Raw genomic sequence first — 22,142 nt, forward strand, 5'->3', positions numbered from 1 at the left:
CTCCCTCTCCAGTTCCCCTGTTGGGGCCTGTGGGGACAGTGTCGGCTTCATGCCTTGGGGCTGCCTGGCGTCTTGAGGTGGATGGAGTGTTTCCAGCACAGAGTCTGTGGTGCTGAACTGCCTTCTGCTCTCGGGCCCTGGACGTGTGCTCAGTACAGAGCTTGGCCACTGTCACTGCCTCTGCTCTTCAGGCAAACACGGGGGTCAGCTCAGCACCACCCCCCCGCCATGAAGCTGAGCTGGGCTCTGAGCAAGGCCCCTGCCTTCAAATCTCTGCAAATAAGAGAGCCAGAGCTGTTCTAGACATGAGGCTATGTTGGGTGCTTAGAAGGGAATCCTGGGATCCCCTCTTGGATCAAGTCTCTCCCCCCCCCCCCCTCTCTCTCTCTCACCTCCAGGGTTATCTCTGGGCTTGCTGCCGTCACTATCAATCTACTGCTCCTGGTGGCCATTTTTTCCTACTTTTTTATTGGATAGGACAGAGAAATTGAGAAAGGAGGGGGAGATAGAGAGGGAGAGAGACAGAGAGACACCACTTGTGAAGTGACCCCCTGCAGGTGGGGAGCCGGGGACTAGAACCCGGATCCTTGCACGGGCCCTTATACATAATATTATGTGTGCTTAAGTGGGTGTACTGCTGCCCAGCCCCTGACTTTCTTGTTTTGCATTCAAACATTGTGAAAAGATAGTTCGCAGTGTAGCCCTGGCACCATATAGGAGGAGCCTTAGCACCAGGGAAAGCTCTTTGTCTCTCTTTCTCTGAATGAAAAAGTCCTTCAGGAGCGCTGACCTCATGCATGAGGCCCTAGCTTTGAAAAACAAAAATTAACGGCAAACATCGTGTCTCTAGGTGGGATTTAAAGATGGTGACCATGGAATGAGAATAGTGGGTGGGCATTCATGGGTCTCACCATGGCACACTCCCCTGTGCTGCTAAGAGAGCCGCCAGTGCCGAGGTTCTCAGCAAACCCCGGTGAGAACCCTGGAGGAGGAGCTCTGGCTTGGGGCCCAGTGACTTGCCCAAGGCGATGGCCTGACAGGAGGCCAGCTTTGGGGCCACGTCCTGAGGCGGTGTGCTGGCTGCGGCCAGCTCCGCTGTGCCAGGCGTGAGGTCCCTAAAGTTCTCATCACAAAGAGAAAAAGTCCAGTCCGCCTCCCCTCCCCTCCCCTCCCCTCCCCTCCCCTCCCCTCCCCTCATCTCCTCTCCACTCCCCTCCCCTCCCCTCATCTCCTCTCCACTCCCCTCCCCTCCACTCCCCTCCTCTCCCCTCCCCTCATCTCCTCTCCACTCCCCTCCTCTCCACTCCCCTCCTCTCCCCTCCCCTCATCTCCTCTCCACTCCCCTCATCTCCTCTCCACTCCCCTCCCCTCCTCTCCCTCCCCTCATCTCCTCTCCACTCCCCTCCTCTCCCCTCCCCTCATCTCCTCTCCACTCCCCTCCCCTCCACTCCCCTCCTCTCCCCTCCCCTCATCTCCTCTCCACTCCCCTCCACTCCACTCCCCTCCTCTCCCCTCCCCTCATCTCCTCTCCACTCCCCTCATCTCCTCTCCACTCCCCTCCCCTCCTCTCCCTCCCCTCATCTCCTCTCCACTCCCCTCCTCTCCCCTCCCCTCATCTCCTCTCCACTCCCCTCCCCTCCACTCCCCTCCTCTCCCCTCCCCTCATCTCCTCTCCACTCCCCTCCTCTCCACTCCCCTCCTCTCCCCTCCCCTCATCTCCTCTCCACTCCCCTCCACTCCCCTCCTCTCCCCTCCCCTCATCTCCTCTCCACTCCCCTCCACTCCCCTCCTCTCCCCTCCCCTCATCTCCTCTCCACTCCCCTCCACTCCCCTCCTCTCCCCTCCCCTCCCCTCCCCTTCTCCTTCTCTTCCCTCTCCTCCTCCTCCCCTCCTCTCTCCTCCACTCCTCCTCCTCTATCCTCCTCCCTTCCCCTCTCCTCCTTCCTTTCCCTCCTCCTCCCCTTCCCTCCCCTCTCCTCCCTTCTTCCTCCCCTCTCCTCCCCCCTCCTCCTCCCCTCCCCTCCCCTCTCCCCCTTCTCCCTTTCTGGTTGGATTGGTTTGAGAAGTGGGTACTAGCTGAACTGACTGAGCCAATCATTTCTGAGCCGCCATGCTGTGTGCTTTCCCCTCACACAGGGTGGGGAGCTGGCTCTCCTATAGAGCATCTGGGTTCAAGGCCCTGCGAGCAAATAGGAATGCCTGCAGGGGGGAGGCTTCAGGTGGGTGCTGGGGTGGGGGGTTGGGGGAGACTCAGTGCAAGCAGCTGGCACCCAGCTCCTCTTGCCCCATGTTCCGTGTTCTTCCCTGGCTTGATCTCAGATGGGAGAAGCGATTAGGACATCCAACGCACCAACACCCCCTCTGTCCCTGACTCTTCGATGCAGGCTCAGTTTGGAAAAGGTGGAACCGATTGCCCCGGCAAATTTTGCTTGTTCAAGTCTGAAACCAAGAATCTTCTGTTCAATGACAACACTATATGTCTGGCCAAACTCCAGAACAAGAAAACATATGACAAATTTTTGGGAGCAGAGTACATCAAGGCTATCTCTAACATCAAGAAATGCTCTTATTCAGGTGAGTGGGACAGAGGTCACACCCCTGGGAAGGCAGCAGGAGTGACAGCTGAGAATGGAGGGCCAACACGAACTCTCAGGGTGAAGACAGCCTACAAGTGCTAAGGCAGGGCCGGGCAGACAGTGTCGTGGTTCTGTGAAAGGCTCATACCCGAGGCTCTGAGGTCCCAGGTTCAGTCTCCAGCACCACCACGAGTCAGAGCTGAGCAGTGCTCTGGTCTCGCTCTTTCACCCTCCCACTGTCTTTCTCATAAAATAAGCAAATAATTAAAAACAAACCTATGAATGCTAAGGCAATCAATATCTCGTCCCACCAGGGAATCCCGTCACATGGTTGAGGGGACAGGATCAGAAAGTCAAACAGCGGTGACATTCTGAATCTTAATGTCAATATTGACGGCCGTGAAGTCTCAGGAACTGACCATTGGATTCAGTAAAAACAAACGCTGGCATCTCTACACACATCCATGTACCTGCACACACAGAGGCCCACGCATGGGCTTATGCACTGCACTGAGAAATAACACATTCTAGCTTCTAAATATTTGCCTTAAAAACCATGTGTAGTGTGGTCTGGGAGGTGGCACAGTGGCTAAGGCACTTGACTCTCAAAAACCATCTATAGAGAATAAAAATCTCTTAGCCAGAAAAATTCATTAACAATCATTTCATCATTTTACTTTATTTTAGTTATTAGATAGAGACAAAATAAAATTGAGAGGGGAGGGGGAGGTAGGGAGAGAGAGAGACAGAGGGACATCTGTAGCCCTGCTTCACCACTTGTGAAGCTTTCCCCCTGCAAGTGGGGAGCGGGGGCTCGAACCCTGGTCCTAGTGCACTGTAATGTGTGCTCTCAACCAGGTGCACCACCGCCGGCCCTGATCATTTCATCATTAAAACCACCCAGCAGACACTGGTGTGTTGCAAGGCTCTAGAGATTGATTCCGGGGCCTCATTGCTCAACCTCCCTGTGACTGGGGCTGCCTAGAGCCCCTGCCCTGGCCCCTCTCCCAGTGGGTGGAGGCATAGGTCACAGGGGTGCAGTCTAGGAATGGGGCTGGGACCAAGAACTTCCTTCCCGGTCAGTCTCAACCAAGGGCAGTTCTGCTTTTCAGTGACTCTCGGCCATATCTGCTGACGGGCTCCTGTTGGCATTTGGTGGGGAGGGGCAAGGGGTAGGGCCAAATAAAGCCCAGCAACCCTCCCAGCAAAGCTGACCCTAACTCACATGCCAGTCATGCCATGGTCGTGCCTCAGAGAACTGAGTTGCAGCTGGTGCCTCTCAGGGCCTCAGCTATAGTGTTCTTCTTGTGTGCAGCTAGCTCATGGCCACATAGACTGTGCACTTGGCAGGGCAGGGGCCACCTGTCCAAGCTCACTGCCTAGCCCTCTGTGCAGAGCCAAGCAGCATCACTCCCGCCCCAGTATTTGTGAATGGCTGAGAGACTGGGCAGAGGAGCCCCTTTGCAAACCAGTTTGTGTGAAGTTAGTGCCATTTGTCACACGTGCATGTCCCAGTAGGTGCCTGAGAGCCATCCGTGTGAAGTCGAGTGTGTGTCCCAGTTTGGGAGGTCTGGGGTTGCCGCGTGGACCCTGTGGCTGGTAGGGTGGGGGTAGGGCTGGGCGTGGCAGCAGGGAACATACAGCAAACTGTGGCGATGGTAGAAGGGGACAATCTTGTCTTAGAAGGCTCCCTGAGTTGTTATTATTTTAAAATTTATTTTATTGTTTATTTATTAATGAAAGAGGAGGAGAGAAGGATTGATCACTCTGGTACATGTGCTGCTGGGGATTGAACGTAATACCTCAAGCTTGAGAATCCAGTGTTTTATCCACTCCCAGACCAGGAGAACTCCCACACCAGGAGTTCTTTTTAAAAATTTTTAAAATTATCTTTATTTATTGGATAGAGGCAGCCAGAACTTGAGAGGGTAGGGGAGATAGAGAGATAAAGAAAGACACCTGCAGCCCTGCTTCACCACTCATGATACTTTCCCCCTGCAGGTGGGGGCTGGGGCCTCGAACCTAGGTCCTTGAGCTCTGTAACATGTGCAGTCAACCAGGCGTGCCACCACCCAGCCCCCATGAGTTATTTATTCATTAAACAAAAAGAGAAGCCAGTGGCTTGACCTCCTTTTTTGTCCCACAGGGCTTCTGGAAGCTTGTGAGTTCCTCAGTAGCTGAACCCCAGAAGACTCCCCATCTCCCTGGAAGACGCTTCAGATTTTAGTGCTCCAAACGTTCATCTAAGGATGTGCTGGGACCTTCTCCTTCCTGGGCTGAAGCTTGTCTCACTGTTTCTGAAATTTCCTGCCATCATTTAAAACAAAAAATAAAATGAGAAGCAATGTTGATTACAACACATTCTCTCTCTCTTTTTTACTGGTGATTTAACATTGATTTACAAAAGCACAAGATAACAGGGGTACAATTCCACACCATTCCCACAACAGAGTTCAGGACCCCCATCTCCATCCATTGGAAGCTACATCAGTTCTCCTAAGGTTGCAGACATGGGTTAACTATAATTTCTACAACTATCTGTCTGTAAGTGTATAGGTTTGGCCTCCCCCTTTTTTTTTAAAGGTACCATCTTCTCTTCCTTACCAAGTTATACGTACACCTATTACTACATCCAAACGTCTCTCCTTTATCCTCTTCTCTCTCTGATTCCTGATGGAGTTGGGGTTCAGAGCCCTCTGGTCATCTTCCGCTATCATTTCTCCCCCTCCGGGAGTCTGGACCAAAATCCTTTATGGGGAGCAGAAGGTGGAAGTTCTGGCTTCTGTAACTACTTCTCTGCTGGACATGGACATTGGCAAGTCAATCCATTCCCCCAGCCTATTACATATTTCTGTAAGGAGTTCTTATTTTCTCCCCATAGAATTTTATGCTGCAATAAATACCTAGACTCTTCTTCCCAAATTTCCCAGATCCCTCTCTTCCTCTTTCTTGCTGTTGTGGTTAGGATGCCTGTCTCATGGTTCCCTGGACTCTCAGGATAGACTGACCACTGTTTCCCATAGGGATAAAGAATTCATGAAAGAAACTGGTTATCAAAAGAACTGTGTTTGTTATTAAAATAAATAGCACAAGTATAGCAAATGTACAAATATAGACATTGAAGGGAAATGTGAAATACTCCTCCCCCTCAGCTCAGTGGTCCTCAACCTCTGGTTAACCTTTGCTTACGAGGGTGGTTTTTTTTTTTTTTTTTTTTGTAACTTATTTTCTCAGCCACACTCTTCAGAGACTGACAGCTTCACTCTCTCCAGTAAGTGGGGTGGGTGGGTGGATGGCGCTTCCTCTTTCTCTCCCCTCACTGTGAGATGACCATGACCTCATCCTCATCCTCATCCTCATCCTCACCCTCATGGGTCTGGAACAGGACTCCAAAGTCTTCTTGAACCCTGGATGCAGGGGGTCTGCGGAGCTGCCCTGCCGGGTCCTGGGCTCCTCCTGGTGCTCCAGACCTGCCATGGCTGGAATCCTGACCCTCCAGTGGAGGAAAGACAGATATCTGCAACTCTGCTTTGCCACTTGGAAAGCTTTCCCCTGCAGGTGGGGTCTGGGGGTTTGAACCTGGGTCCTTGTGCATTGTAATATGAGCGCTTAACCAGGTGAACTACCACCTGACCCCACAATAACTCTTTTAAAATATTTTATTTTATTTTAATGAGAGAAACAGAGAGAAAGACCAAAGCACAACACGACTCTAGTTTCTGGTGGTGCTGGGGATTTAACCTGGGACCTAGGAGCCTCAGGCATGAAATTCTTTTGCAGAACCATGATATGGTCTCCCCAGCCCAGCCTCCACACAGACTTTTAAAAAAAATTAAAAAAAATTATTTATTTATTCCCTTTTGTTGCCCTTGTTGTTTTATTGTTATATTGTTGCTGGTGTTGTCATTGTTGGATAGGACAGAGAGAAATGGAGAGAGGAGGGGAAGACAGAGAGGGGGAGAGAAAGACAGACACCTGCAGACCTGCTTCACCGCCTGTGAAGTGACTCCCCTGCAAGTGGGGAGCCGGGGGCTCGAACTGGGATCCTTACGCTGGTCCTTGCGCTTTGTGCCACGTGTGCTTAACCCGCTGCGCTGCCGCCCGACTCCCCACACAGTAAGTCTTAAGGCTCCTGCTTGTGAGAGGCCATGTGCTGCGTTTGTTTCGTAAGCCAAGGTGAGTCAGGTGGCCGGGGCACCAACGAGAGTCAGTGGAATCTGTGGCCCAAGAAGAAGAGCTGCGGCATCTCACAAGAGCACGCGCTTCCTTTCTGTTTCTGACCCGGAGGCCGAGAGGTCTAGCGACAGCCCTCTGGGCTGCGGGCACCGTGGCTCACAGCAGAGGGTCACTCGCTGAGCACAAAAGATAAAGAAAATGACTGGGATATAGCTAAAATATGCCTACTAGCTATCTACAACATGGAGGACCCCCAGTTCTTCATGTGCACTACTCCAGCCTTTAGGTCCATGATTGGTCAACAATTTGTTTGGCTTTGTATATTAACTCTATTTTCAGCCACCAGGTTCCACATGCTACCATGATGCCGACCAGACTTCCCTGGATAGACAACCCCACCAATGTGTCCTGGAGCTCCGCTTCCCCAGACCACTACTCCACTAGGGAAAGAGACAGGCTGGGAATATGGATCCACCAGTCAACGCTCATGTTCAGCGGGGAAGCAATGACAGAAGCCAGACCTTCCACCTTCTGCATCCCCACAATGACCCTGGGTCCATGCTCCCAGAGGGATAAAGAATAGGAAAGCTATCAGGAGAGGGGGATGGGATATGGAGTTCTGGTGGTGGGAATTGTGTGGAGTTGTACCCCTCTTGTCCTATGTTTTTTGTCAATGTTTCCTTTTTATAAATAAATAAATAATAATAATAACAGTAATAAAGAATAGGGAAGCCTCCAGTGGAGGAGATGGGACACAGGACTCTGGTGGTGGAAATTGTAGCCCTGTTATCTTAAAATCTTGTTAATCACTATTAAATAACTAGTAAAAATTAAAATAAAGAAGCTTCAGGTAGTGGTCTAAAAAAAGAAAATCGCCGAACTCATGCCTGGATGTTGGTCTGCTTCTAGATTTCTGCTTCTAAGACCCCTTCTGTTGCAGTGCTTGTGGTCTATTTACATAATCATTGGTTTGCCCGCACTGGTTTAATCCCCACTGGTTTGGGCTCTTTTTCCTTCTCCCCACCCCCTATCCTATGTACTTCCTCTTCTGACCTGACACTTCCACCTCAGGAGATATATATATATATATATATATATATATGACAGGATTGTGATTAGAGATAGCTAGCTTGCACTGCATTCCTCATCAATAAAGATTGAACTGCGTTCCCAGCTCAGCCATGAGTCCATGGTCGTCTCTCTCCTGCCTGAGAAACTAGCTTGGCACCTGGATTTTAGGCTGGAGGTGGGGAGGTGACCTGTGGGTGGAGGCCTGTGTGTCAGACAGCGCCTGTCTTGTGAAGCCACTTGGTTGGAGAAAAGCGACATCTCTGCTCTAGAGGTGAGAGATTGGAGTCAGATAGATAGAGGTGACTTGCTCTGTGAAATGAATGGGAGACTCGGGGTGCAGTGCAGGTGGGGAGATGTTTGGAGCAGAGTAACAGGCTTGGAGAAGATCCCAGGCTCTAAGGGAAAATGTGGCCAGGACTTGGGGAATTTTTTTTGCTTTAATTTTTTTTTTTAGTTATTTAATAATTATGAACAAGATTGTAAGATCACAGGGGTACAATTCCACACAGTTCCCACCATCAGAGTTCTGTGTCCCACCCCCTCCATTGGAGGCTTTCCTATTCTTTATCCCTCTGGGACTAAGGACCAAAATTCTTTATGGAGCGCAGAAGGTGGAGTTTTGGCTGCTGTCATTGCTGGACATTGGCAGGTGGATCCACACCACCAGCCTGCTTCGATCTTTCCCTAGTGGGGCAGGGCTCTGAGGAGGTGAAGTTCCAGGACACTTTGGTGAGGCTGTCTGCTGATGGAAGTTAGGATGGTGTCATAGTAGCATTTGCAACTTGGTGGTTGGAAGGTGGTAAGAAATAAAGCAGAACAAATTGCTTCATAAACAGAAACCCAAAGACAGGAATAGAGCAGGTGAAACTAGTTGTCTTCATGTGGGAAGAAGGTAGGAAGTCTATTTTAGGTATGTTCCGAGGGGACCATGACTTGAGTAATTTTCCCTGAGCCTGGAGCTAAGATGCAGGAGGACTAAAAGTATTGTCTGGGAAGATGGGGTCAGAGTCGAGAATAGGACTGGAAAGCTGGGTGAGGGCAGAGAGTAGCTTTCAAAGCCTTGGGGGATTTAAAAAAATTCTTTTTAATTTGACAGGACCAAGAGAAATTGAAAGAGGAGGGGGAGGGAGAAAGAGAGAGAGAGAGAGGCCTGAAGCCCTGCTTCACCACTTGTGAAGCTTCTCCCCTGCAGGTGAGGATCTGGGCCTTGAACCTGGGTCCTCATGCATAAGGCGTGTGCTCAGTGGGGTGCACCACCACCTGATTCCCATGGGGAGTTTTTCCACTGACTATCTGAGAAAATAAGAACCCCTGAACTGTATTGTTTTTCAGGTCCCTTTCTTGGGGGACAAAGAAACCAGGACAATGTGTACACACAGGGGAAGCACAGGATGGAAGACAGCAGAGCCTGCAGGTGGAAGGGTGACAGAGGCCAATCAATCCCTGGGGACAGGTGGGCTGTGGAGGCAGAGGAGGGGAGGGGACAGCCAGGCCCCTGTAATCGGTGGGGATTCTGAGGCCAATCCCAAGCCCTTCTGTGGGATACATGTGGGCATATTATTTGCCTTTCAAAGGAGAACATTACCCCACAGGTGAAGGGATGTGGGGATTTCTTGGTAGGGGTGGCTGGAGAAAGAAGAGAGGGCATGGCATTTCTTTAGCTTCTGTGTGAATCTTGCCCTAGCCCAGGGAAGCATCTATCTGAAAGGGCTGAGATCCTGTGTGTCTCGGATTCAACATACGAGTCCAGGGTGAACCGTCTCAAGACAGTCGTGCTTCTGAATTGCTGCAGATGTTGAAAAGGTGTTTGCAGAATCCCATCCCATCCAGCTGCTGTTCGTCTCCTGTCACTCAATGCCCTTCCCATGGAGGCCAAATCTCCAAACGGCGACCCCTTAGTCCCTGAGCACTGACAGTGAAGTGACTATGGTCTCTGTTGGGGATGAGGTGGGGTGTGTCCCTGTATTTACTTCCTCAAGCCCCAAGTTCCTTGTAGACTTCAAGGAAAGCTCGTCTAGTGCCATGCGTTGTGCACTGTCCCCATGTCACTTTTCTCCCTTTCTGTTCCCCCTTTCCCTCTGCCCCTCCGTAGCTCCCCAGGACCTCGTCTTTCCTTTCCCACATTCCATGGCCATGGCCTCTGCCTTTCTCTCTGAAATCCCCTCTGCCCCTGAGCTTGGTCCCTGGGAAAGATTCCTGTCTGTCTTTTTAGTTCTGGTGGAGGACTGAGGAATTTAACCTGACCTCCTTGTTAGATCTTTGCCCTCAGGCTCAAAATAAAACATCCTTTATGGGCCTCTGTTTCTGTTCTAGCCCCCTGGTCTGAAAGAATGAGCACTCTAGAATCTGTTTGGGATACTTTGACTACAAAGAATCAAAGAAATGGGGCCAAAAACCATACCTCCAACATGGACAGAATGTTCACCACAGAAGAGATGCAAAAGGCAGAGAAACACATGAAAAAATGCTCTAAGTCTCTGATTGTCAGAGAAATGCAAATAGAGACAAATAGATATCACTTCACTCCTGTGAGATGTCACACATCAGAAAAGATAACAGCAGCAAATGCTGGAGAGCTTGTGTGGGGTCAAAGGAACCCTCCTACACTGCTGGTGGGAATGTCAATTGGTCCAACCTCTGTGGAAAAGAGTCTGGAGAACTCTCATAAGGCTAGAAGTGGACCTACCCTGTGATCCTGTGCCGGGATAGCCTGAGGGTTCTTTTTCCTGAGCAAGTGCTCTCTGGGTTGCAGAGAACTCAACTGGAGCAGATCTAGGCTGCTGCGTGGGAGAGGGATCAGGAACTCGTGCCGCACTAACTTCGCAGGAGATACACTCTGGAACTCTTGGAGCTGGAAAGCAATTTCCAAGTGTTTTTACTCAGAAAAGCAGCTTGTATATATACTAGCCAAGTAGGGTGTAAACAGGGTGTGATGTAGAGAGGGTGGAGCGAAAAAAGAGATTGGTGAAAATCAGGGTGTGACAAGGAGAGGGGGCGGAGCAGGCGAGAATTCTACCACTGAACCACCAATGCCCTGGAGGGAGGGTGGTGCTTAGTTAACAGTGGTTATGTAAATAGACTGCAGCTCTAGATGAGATCAAACCAATGCCCTGCAGGCATGCCAGTGCTTAGTTAAGCAGGATTAGAGACAGAAGCTTTAAGCAGGGGGAGCTGGCATACTACCCAACAACCCTGCAATTCCTCTCCTGGGGATATATCCTAAGGAACCCAGCACACCCATCCAGAAAGATCTGTGTACACATATGCTCTTAGCAGCACAATTTGTAATAGCCAAAACCTGGAAGCAACCTAGGTGTCCAACATCAGATGAGTGGCTGAGCAAGTTGTGGTATATATACACAATGGAATACTACTCAGCTGTAAAAAATGGTGACTTCACCATTTTCAGCCAATCTTGGATGGACCTTGAAAAATTCATGTTAAGTGAAATAAGTCAGAAACAGAAAGATGAATATGGGATGATCTCATTCTCAGGCAGAAGTCGATCAAGAACAAGATCAGAAGAGAAAACACAAGTAGAACCTGAACAGGAATTGGCGTATTGCACCAAAGTGAAAGACTCTGGGGTGGGTGGGGGGAGAGCACAGGTCCAAGAAGGATGACAGAGGATCTAGTGGGGGTTGTATTGTTATATGGAAAACAGAGAAATGTTATGCATGTACAAACTATTGTATTTACTGTAGAATGTAAAACATTAATTCCCCAATAAAGAAAAGAAAAAAGAAAAAAAAACATACCTCCAGATTTCTGTATCCTCCTTATTAAGTTGGAAGAAACTGAGGCTGTCATCTTTTTGACTACTTCCCAATATTTCAGGTGACTATCCTGTCAGGATGCATTTACATGACAGAGAAATGCTGTGAATTCTCCTAGAGAAACTATGCCTGGCCTATAAGGAGGTGCCTGTCAGCACAGGAAGCTGAAACATCACAGAAAACCAGACTCTTGGCAGCTCAATGTCTGCCAGCAAGAGAATGGACAAATGTCGTGAGGTCTGTTTTCCCCACAATAGTTACCATAAGGTAACATGCAAATGCATAGTACTATGCCAAATGAAACAACAGCAGAAGTACTCATAAGGCTACTTCTTTAGCATTTAAAAGTTCAAAGACATCACTGCTTTGTTCAAGGGCACCTGTGGCAAAAACAAAATGAGAGACAGAGAGAGAGAGAGACCAATTGCCTCGTCTTGTACAATTAAATGTCACCACCTGTCCCTTGGTTACTTGTTCGGAAATTGTGCAGATGTGGTTAAGTTAGGCAGGGCCCACAAACCACCCTATGCTAGTATGGCCAGTCCTTTTATCTACATACCAATCTTCTGCTTGGTCTTATAAATAACTAAAGGTCTCCCCACCACATTATCCCCTCAGGGTATTGCTAATTCCTGCCAGCTAAAACCATAGCAACAGTAGCTAAGGAAGTTCCCAGCGTGCCTTTTTCTTTTCCACCCCCTTTCCTAGCCATCTCCATTCCCGACTTGCCACTTCTGGTTTTATCCCATAAAAAACACTTCTGTTCTTGGTTTCACTCTCTTTTCTCTCCCACGACCTGACCTGGAGAAGGGCTGGTATGCAGAGTGGGAGGTGGCCATTGTGGTTTGGCACCATGTGGCTTCACCAGCTATGCTCACACCTGACTCTGGGGCGTTCCCGTGTGAATAAAGAATTGTATTATCACACTGCCATGAGTCCCTGGATCCTCTCTCCTGCAGTTACTCATGATCCCAGAGTCCCACTTCGTTTGATGGTAGAAATCCCTACTCACTCCTGCATCAAAGAGAAGAGCGCCTGGAGTTGTGTTTTGTTGGCACTCACGTGGGTGGCCTCGCAGCAGAGTAAGCCGGGCTGATCTCTTGTGCTAGCGCTAGGAACTACACAGACAGACAGAGACCAGGGGATCATTCAGCTATGAACAAATTCAATTTATTGTACAAAAGGCAGGGTTTAAATAGCAGAAGGGACTAAAGAACATTTTTCACATGTGACAATAATGATGGGTTTCTAAAGGTCAGAACCTTCATGGTGAAGGATCTAAGGAATGAAAAGAATTGATAGGGGTAGAAGAGAGTTCAGGGATGATTAGTGGCTATTGGGTAAGAGAGTCAATTAACTGAAGGTATTTAGAAAATATGTTAATTATACCAGCAAGGGAGAGGTAAACAGAGAAAAGCAGAATCTTGACATATGGAGTATATTGATCAAAGAAAGAGGAAATGGAGTGTGGTTCTTACTATTATTCTACCGACAGGGCAGGACGATGGACTATAGTTTCTATGTGATCAAAGATGGTGAACTTATAGTGAACTTTAAGCAGGCAACCATTTGGTTTGTAACAAGGAAATGAATTCAGTGTTAGGGGATATAGGTCTTTGTGATGCTTGGAGTACTGGTGAGGAAATTGATTCAGGAAAGCTTTTTCCTCCATCCTTGACCCCTGAAAGGGAGAGGCTGACAGGTGGGGTATCTTTTCAGCCCTCCATCTTTATGATGGGAGTTCCCCTATGCTCGTCATGCTTTCACAGTTATCCCACAGTGTTTTTTATTTTTGCCCCTAAGGTTATTGCTGGGGCTCAGAGCCTGCATGATGAATCCAGTATTCCCGGTGGAAATTTTTTCTTTTCCATCTTTTTTTTTTTTTTTTGCCTCCAGAGTTATTGCTGGGGTTTGGTGCCTGCACCATGAATCCACTGCTCCTGGAGGCCATTTTTCCCCTTTTTGTTGCCCTTGTTGTTGTTGTTTTATATTTGTTGTGGTTAATATTATTATTGTTATTGATGTCATCATTGTTGGATAGGACAGAGAGAAATGGAGAGAGGAGGGGAAGACATAGAGGGGGAGAGAAAGACAGACACCTGCAGACCTGTTTCACCGCCTGTGAAGTAACCCCCCTGCAGGTGGGGAGCCGGGGGCTCGAACTGGGATCCTTAAGCCAGTCTTTGCACTTTGCACCATGTGCATTTAACCTGCTGCGCTACCGTCTGGTCCCATGTTTACAGTTGACAGCAAAATGCAGTAGTTGCACATGTGTAGCAATTCTCAGTTTTCTGCATAACATTCTACTCCCCCGCCCCCCCAAATCCCCAGGTTCTCCTCTGCCATTCTGTTCCAGGATCTAAATGCTCCTCCCCATCCCAGAGTCTTTTACTTTCGTGCAATACACCGACTCCAGTCTGCTCGTAGGATCTGGCCTGACGTAATCATGGCATCTCTCTGACCAAGTTACCTTCAGATGTCTGTTGTCATCACAGCCTGATGCTGGGACTTGGAGGGCACAGGGTGCAGTGGAGTAGGGCAGATGGACAGAGGCTGGTATTTCCAAAGAACAGACTGGAGCCATGTCATCTCCTGTGGCAGTGAGCTAGCTGCCACGGGCAGCCTGCTGAAGTCATGGCCCACTGTCACGGGCGAGCGAGGTGAAGGGTGCAGGAGAAACTGTGGGCCAGACCCACAGTCCTGAGGGGGAGATGGTAACAGCGGAGGAGAGAAATGGCTACCCGGCAGCCACCGCTTAACCTCTACAGCCTCAAAATCTTTTTCAGGAATCGCTCCTGAGACTCACTCTTGCCAGAAAAACACAGAGTTCTGGTAGCTGTACCAGACAGGTCAGCCTGAAACTTCCCAAACCACCTCACACTACCAAGAACTCAGTCTAGGCAAATAATTCATCATCAGTAAAAAGCCCTTGAGAGCGCTATGACCACTCACTGCGTGAAACGTGAAACGTGATATTATACAGAACACCCTTGTGCCAGAGCATGATGCTTCCTGAACCTGAGTGGACGCAAACAATCATTATTAATACTGTATAGATTTTTTTAAAGTTTTATTTATTTATTTATTTTCCCTTTTGTTGCCCTTGTTGTCTTTTTTATTGTTGTTGTAGTTATTATTGTTGTTGTTATTGATGTGGTTGTTATTGGATAGGACAGAGAGAAATGGAGAGAGGAGGGGAAGACAGAGAGGGGGAGAGAAAGATAGACACCTGCAGACCTGCTTCAGTGCCTGTGAAGCGACTCCCCTGCAGGTGGGGAGCCGGAGGCTGGAACCCGGATCCTCAAGCTGGTCCTTGCGCTTTGCGCCACCTGTGCTTAACCCACTGCGCTACCGCCCGACTCCCCTGTATAGATTTATTAAATGGTTTTTTTGATCACTATACAGAGCCAGAAAAGATTTATATATTCATGGTCAATAGTAAATTGTGGGGCCAGGTGGGGTGGTGGCGCACCTGGTTGAGCAGATATGTTACAGTGTTCAAAGATCCAGGTTTGAGCCCCTGGTCCCCACCTGTAAGGGGAAAGCTTTGCAAGTGGTGAAGCAGGGCTGCAGGTGTCTGTCTCTCTGTCACTCTCTCTCTCTCTCTCTCTCTCTCTCTCTCTCTAACATCTCCTTCCTTCTTGATTTTTGGCTGTCTCTATCCAATAAATAAATAAAGATAATAAAAAAAGATTTGTAAAAAAATAGTAAATTGCACCCTGACTTCCCTGGGCAGACACCCTCACCCATGTGTCCTAGAGCCCCCCCTCCCCAGGGCCCTGCCCCACTAGGGACAGACAGAGACAGGCTGGGGGTGTGGGTCCACCTGCCAACACCCATGTTCAGCGGAGAAGCAATTCCAGAAGCCAGACCTCCACCTTCTGCTCCCCATAAAGAATTTGGGTCCATGCCCCCAGAGGGATGAAGAACAGGGAAGCTTCCTATGGAGGGGAGGGGACAGGGAACTCTGGTGGTGGGAACTGTGTGGAATTGTATTCCTCTTATCCTATAGTGTTGTCAATCATTAAATCAATACAAAAAAAAAAAAAAAGAAGAAAAAGAAAGAAAGAAAAAAACAGAGTTGTAGGTCTTTATTCTTTATATAATTACATTTTTATCCTGAGGATTCTGACAGAAACAGTTTCTTTTTTAAAATTTTAAAAAAATTATCTTTATTGGATAGAGACAGCCAGAAATTGAGAGGGTAGGGAAGATAGAGAGGGAGAGAGAAAGAGAGACACCTGCAGCCCTGCTTCACCACTTGCAAAGCTTTCCCCCTGCAGGTGGGGACCGGGGACTCGAACCTGGGTCCTTGAGCACTATAACGTGTGCGCTCAACCAGGTGTACCACCACCCAGCCCCTAGAACCCCTTCCTTCCTTCCTTCCTTCCTTCCTTCCTTCCTTCCTTCCTTCCTCCCTCCCTCCCTCCCTCCCTCCCTCCCTCCCTCCCTCCCTCCCTCCCTCCCTCTCTCTCTTTCTCTCTTTCTTTCTTTCTTTCTTTCTTTCTTTCTTTCTTTCTTTCTTTCTTTCTTTCTTTCTTTCTTTCTTTCTGTTCAGAACTGCTTTTGAGTTGATTACTGTGAAAACACCAAAACCTGTCACCAGTGAGGTTTCTCCCCCGCCTGTGGATGGGAGGTTCAGAGCCACTTGTTCAGGTTTTTTTGGTTTTTGTTTTAAGGAATTTTTCTCTCTCTCTCTTATTTTCTTCTTAAAATTTTTAACCCTCTTTGCATAACTGCAAGGACATTTCCCAAGTCTTACTCTTGTCATGGTGACTTTATCTGCTGTTGAATGTCCATCTAGGTGATCCCTGCCTGAGCTAGCCTGGACAACTAGAACAGAGGACCGGAAATTTGAGTTAACTGGGTGGCTTAAACCACAAAGACTTATTTCTCACTTCTGGAGGCGATAAGTTCACGATCAGGATGCAACACAGTTTACCCACAGGACTGGCTTCTAGAGGGCTGGCTGTCTTCTTATTTTTGTCTTTATTTATTTATTGGATTGAGACAGCCAAAAATTGAGAGGGAAGAGGGTGATAGAGAGGGAGGGAGGGAGATATGGAGTGTGTGTGTGTGTGTGTGCGTGAGAGAGAGAGAGAGAGAGAGAGAGAGAGAGAGACACCTGCAGCCCTGCTTCTCCACTCACACAGTTTTCACCCTGCAGGTGGGGATGGGGCGGGGGCTCAAACCTGGGTCCTTGTGCACTGTAACACATGTGCTCAACCAGGTGCGTCACCAGGAGGGCTGGCTCTCTTCTTGCTGTGGGTTCACACGTTGGAGCAGGCAGAGACAGAGCTCTGTGGCCTCTTCTTATGACGGTGCAGTCCTGTTAGAAGGACGGCACTCATCACTCTACCTCCCAAGGGCCTTTTCCTCAAGTACCACTACGTTAGGGGTGAGAGTTCTAACACAGAAGTTGGAGGTGGGGCGTAATTCACCCACAGCCCTGCTGAGAAGCGGTGAAAAAGCAGAGCTGCTGGACACTGACCCCAGGAGGGACAGTGCCTCCTCCAGGGACTGTGTTCTTCCTCCCTCTGGTGTGAAAGGCTGGTCCCTGGGCAGCCTGCACCGTCTGTCAGCCCTGCAGGTGTGTGGCAGAAAGAACGGATTTTTGCCAGTGAATGCTCACTGTGTGTTTCCAGGCTAGTCACACGGGTGCTGTGGAGTTTTCCAGTGGGTCGTTTTGGTTGCCTTTAATCCTGAGTGGACAGACAGTAAACCACAGGCTTGTAGGAGGCACACACACGCACACGCACTCACACTCACGGTCACCACAGTAAGATGACAAGCATGGCCCCACCCACACTTGCTTCACATCCCTTTGAAATCTGTCACTTTCCCTCCTACTCACAACATTCTCAGCAGTCATGGATTGTTTGCTTTTTTTTTTTTTGTCACTGTAAATTGTTTTATCAACATTTTAAAATTTTTGTGTAAATTGGGACAATAGGATAAATATTTTTTTTTACTAAATCAACTTTTCTTTACTTAACATCTTTAGAAACCTTATTTTATTTTATTGGCCTCCAGGGTTACCACTGGGACTCGGTGCCAACACCACAAATCCAGTGTACCTAGAGGTCATTTTTTCCCCTTTTACTGGATAGGACAGAGAGAAATTGAAAGAGGAGGGGGAGATAGAGAAGGAAAAAGAGAGACACCTGTGGACCTGCTTTACTGTTTGTGAAGCAACCCTCCTGCAGGTGGGGAGCTGGGGGCTCGAACCAGGATCCTTGAGCTTTGTACTATGTGCTCTTAAGTCAGTGCACCACCACCTGGCCCCTGTCAGTTTATATTCCCACCAGCACGGCACTAGAGTTCTCATTGCTCTGACTCCTTTCTGAGCTGGACAAACTGCCATTTAAAATGCTGCCACTGGGGAGTCGGGCGGTAGCACAGCAGGTTAAGCGCATGTGGTGGGAAACGCAAAGACTGGAGTAAGGATCCTGGTTCGAGTCCCCGGCTCCCCACCTGCAGGGGAGTCGCTTCACAGGCGGTGAAGCAGGTCTGCAGGTGTCTGTCTTTCTCTCCCCCTCTCTGTCTTGTTGGGTAGTTGCCACCTCCCCCTGGCTTCTGCTTAACCATATGCCTATATAGGGATTTTACTGATCCAAAGCTTTGGTCTATTTACATAAATCACTTTTACATAAAGCACTCCAGGGCATTGGTGGTTCTATGATAGGATTCTCTCCTGCTCCACCCCCTCCTTGTCACACACTGATCCCTTCTTTGTCACACTCTGATTTCCACCAGTCACTTTTCTCTCCATCCTCTCTATATCACATCCTGTTTCCACCCTACTTGGAGAGTATAAAAACAGCTGCTCTTCTGATTAAAGACACTTGGAAATTGCTTTCCGGCTCCAAGAGTTCCAGAGTGTATCTCCTGCGGAAGTTGGTGCAGCCCGAGTTCCTGATCCCTCTCCCACACAGCAGCCTAGATCAGCTCCAGTTGAGTTCTCTCCAACCCAGAGAGCACTAGCTCGGGAAGAAGTACCCTCAGGCTATCCCGGCAGATGGATGGATGGATGGATAGATGGATGGGTGGATGGATGGATGGACAGGTCAATGGATCGGTTTTGTAGAGGCAGAGTACCATCTAGGTGTACTGGAGACCGCTGGTGTCAGATCCTTAGTCAATGTCAAATGTAAAACATTAATTCATCAATAACAAAAATGCATAAGCACCTAAATAAATAAATAAATAAATAAATATAAAAACTGGGTTAAAAAAAAATTGAGTGAGTTGAGTGACCAAAATTTTTGTATGACCCATTGTGCTCAGAGTACTCTGAAAGTTAACTGACTTTATATAAAACGGCTGGACGCAGCCATGGTTTCTGGAGACGTCAAAAAACAGTCCAAAAATTGTTTATTCCCCCTTTTTATTTCTTTTTTAAGTCTTGATATCAATATGAAATGTTTAGTCTTAAACTGTGTGAGTAAAGATGGTTCAACTATGACAGTAGATCTAAATTCACATTTGAAATGATATATCTTATTTACAAGTTTTTCTCCTCCTGTGTGTTATAAACTATATGTTTAATATGCGTGTTTCAAGTTTGGTAAACATTAACTTAACAGTTAAATTGTAACTTCGAAGCTACATTTTTACGAGAAGAGGTAAAATCAATTCATTTAAGTAACTGAGTGTTTAAGGTAAAACTCTAAATATTCAATGTGACAATTCATCATCTCCTAAGTTAAAATACAAATTCTCTATACAGGACATTTTTGGAGGGCCCCCAAAAATGTCCTGTAAGCTATCTTGTGGAAATTAATCCACAACAAATCACAAAAAATTTGGCATCAATCCGATATTGTAAATGTACCAAAAAAAAAATTGTCACTAAAATGTGTTAACTCTAGTAACCTGAGTTTGCTTAAAAACCCAATGTAAAAATAGTTAAGAATCAATATATGTGACTTAAATTCGGTATGAAAACTTTGCTGTATAAAGACTGCTACATGAGGTCACGTAAGATGACCTTTACACGAAATTATAAAGACACCTAAACCAATTATAATCATTGAGTTATCAATTGTCGTAAACTTCTAATTTGTTACAAAGTTTTTTCATAAGTAATTGACTACAGCTATGACAAGCCTTCGCATAAAGAAGCATCTGCTCATATAGAATCCCCAGAAATCCATCTTGGACCCCTGACCTCTGACATCACCCACAATTACAGCCATCCCCCAAAACCCATGATGTGACCTGACATGATCTGGAGAACCTGATTCACAGACTCCAAAGGACAAGACTTTCCTACTGCCTTTCTCTCAACCATCGGTGTCTGCTCTTCCTGCTTCTGTTTCGCCCATCATGTTTTGGCGGTTCCAGGTCACTCTCTACAGAGAAGAAAAGTTCCGGTGGCCATCCTCCTCCATCAAGATAGACGTGTGGCATTTATTTCCTGGCCGTTGACATTGGACTGATGCTTCTATAGAACTTGCTGGACACTCCTTTTATACTGCTGGACTTCTTGAAGAATGACTGTAGCAGTTCATAGAACTTACCGCCAGCTGACTCGGGATTTTGCAATACCAGATCACCCCTCTAGCCCCTCGGCTTATCAGGCCCCACTCCTCCACCCATCAGGCTCACTCTGTCTCTTGCTACTCTTACTTATCCCTCCGTCTTGTGCTAGTTATTTTTGAAGACACTTACACACTATCATTCTGCTTTCTTCCCAACAGGTTTCCGTTCACCCCTACACTGCTATTCCCCTGACAGAGATGAAGCCTTTTACAGACATTGACCCAGTTATATATGGCCATTAAGTAAGAGGAAGATGTTGGGGAATTATGAGGATATGGTTGAGCTTGGAAGGGCTTGAGCCTGAGGGGTATGTCAATCCTGTTAGTCTCTCTCTCCACGGAGAGGTTGAGCAAGGAGGGACAGTAGAACCCCAAAAAGGTGTGCCTCTTATCAGTCTCCCTGCCTCACAAAGTGCCCCGCACTCCTGATACTATGGCAAAAAGTTAAAAAGAAAGGGGGAGATGTTGGGTAGTTGCCACCTCCCCCTGGCTTCTGCTTAACCATATGCCTATATAGGGATTTTACTGATCCAAAGCTTTGGTCTATTTACACAAATCACTTTTACATAAAGCACTCCAGGGCATTGGTGGTTCTATGATAGGATTCTCTCCTGCTCCACCCCCTCCTTGTCACACACTGATCCCTTCTTTGTCACACTCTGATTTTCACCAGTCACTTTTCTCTCCACTCTCTCTATATCACATCCTGTTTCCACCCTACTTGGAGAGTATAAAAACAGCTGCTCTTCTGATTAAAGACACTTGGAAATTGCTTTCCGGCTCCAAGAGTTCCAGAGTGTATCTCCTGCGGAAGTTGGTGCAGCACGAGTTCCTGATCCCTCTCCCATGCAGCAGCCTAGATCGGCTCCAGTTGAGTTCTCTCCAGCCCAGAGAGCACTAGCTCGGGAAGAAGTACCCTCAGGCTATCCCGGCACTGTCTTCCCCTCCTCTCTCCATTTCTTTTTTTTTTTCTTTTTTACTATCTTTATTTTTTGGATAGAAACAGCCAGAAATCGAGAAAGAGGAGGCAGATAGAGAGGGAGAGAGATAGAGAGACACCTTCAGCTCTGCTTCACTACTTGTGAAGCTACCCCCTGCAGGTGGGGACCAGGGGCTTGAACCCAGTCCTTGTGCACTGTAACATGTGCATTCAACCAGGTGCGCCACCACCCGGCCCCTCCTCTCTCCATTTCTCTCTGTCCTATCCAACAACAACGGCATCAATAACAAAAACAATAATAATAACTACAACAATAAAACAACAAGGGCAACAAAAGGGAAAAAATAAATATAAAATGCTGCCATCTGCATCTTTTTGTCATTTATGTGGAGAGTAACAGTTACTCCTGGAATAATATTCCCCTTTTATCCCTCTTCCTTCCTTCCTTCCTTCCTTCCTTCCTTCCTCTCTTCCTCCCTCACTCCCTCCCTTTCTTCTTCTCTATCTCTTTCTTTCTTTCCTTCTCTCTCTTTTTTTGTTAAAATATTTTTTATATTTATTTATTTTTTCCCTTTTGTTGCCCTTATTGTTTTATTGTTGTAGCTATCGTTGTAGTTATTGATGTATTATTGTTGGATAGGACAGAGGGAAATGGAGAAAGGAAGGGAAGACAGAGAGGGAGAGAGAAAGACAGACACCTGCAGACCTGCTTCACTGCCTGTGAAGCGACCCCCCTGTAGGTGGGGAGCCGGGGGCTCGAACCAGGATCCTTACTCTGGTCCTTGCGCTTTGTGCCACGTGAGCTTAACCCGCTGAGCTACCGCCCGACTCCCTCTCTCTCTTTTATCTGATAGAACAGAAAGAAATCGAGAGGGAAGAGGGAGATAGGGAGGGAGAGAGACAGAGACACCTGCAGCCCTGCTTCACCACTTGTGAAGCTTCCTCCCTGCAGGTGGGGACCAGGGGTTTGAACCTGGGTCCTTGTGTTCTATAATGTGTGTGCTTAACTGGGTGCACCACCCCCATGCCCTCTCCTTTTATTCTAAGACCACCACCCCCC

The 22,142-nt window shown here is 47.9% G+C and overlaps 1 protein-coding gene and 1 long non-coding RNA gene across 3 annotated transcripts in view; both read left to right on the forward strand.

Moving 5' to 3' along the window:
* Positions 1-4,949, forward strand: part of LTF (lactotransferrin) — a 36,484-nt gene extending 31,535 nt beyond the window's left edge. The window contains exons 15-16 of the mRNA XM_060204854.1: positions 2,385-2,574; positions 4,723-4,949. Coding sequence (XP_060060837.1) covers positions 2,385-2,574; positions 4,723-4,757 — 225 coding nt within the window. The 3' untranslated portion in view covers positions 4,758-4,949. The remainder of the gene's footprint in view (positions 1-2,384; positions 2,575-4,722) is intronic.
* Positions 4,950-7,870: 2,921 nt separating this feature from the next.
* LOC132541769 (uncharacterized) lies at positions 7,871-10,325 on the forward strand. 2 transcript variants are annotated; one of them, XR_009552864.1, is made up of 3 exons: positions 7,871-8,094; positions 9,508-9,743; positions 10,137-10,325. It is a non-coding gene; the product is annotated as an uncharacterized LOC132541769 (long non-coding RNA). The 2 variants fall into 2 exon arrangements; XR_009552863.1 differs by having other exon boundaries at positions 9,616-9,743.
* Positions 10,326-22,142: the final 11,817 nt, after the last annotated feature.

This window comes from Erinaceus europaeus, chromosome 12 (assembly GCF_950295315.1).
Source record: "Erinaceus europaeus chromosome 12, mEriEur2.1, whole genome shotgun sequence".
Taxonomy (NCBI): Eukaryota; Metazoa; Chordata; class Mammalia; order Eulipotyphla; family Erinaceidae; genus Erinaceus; species Erinaceus europaeus.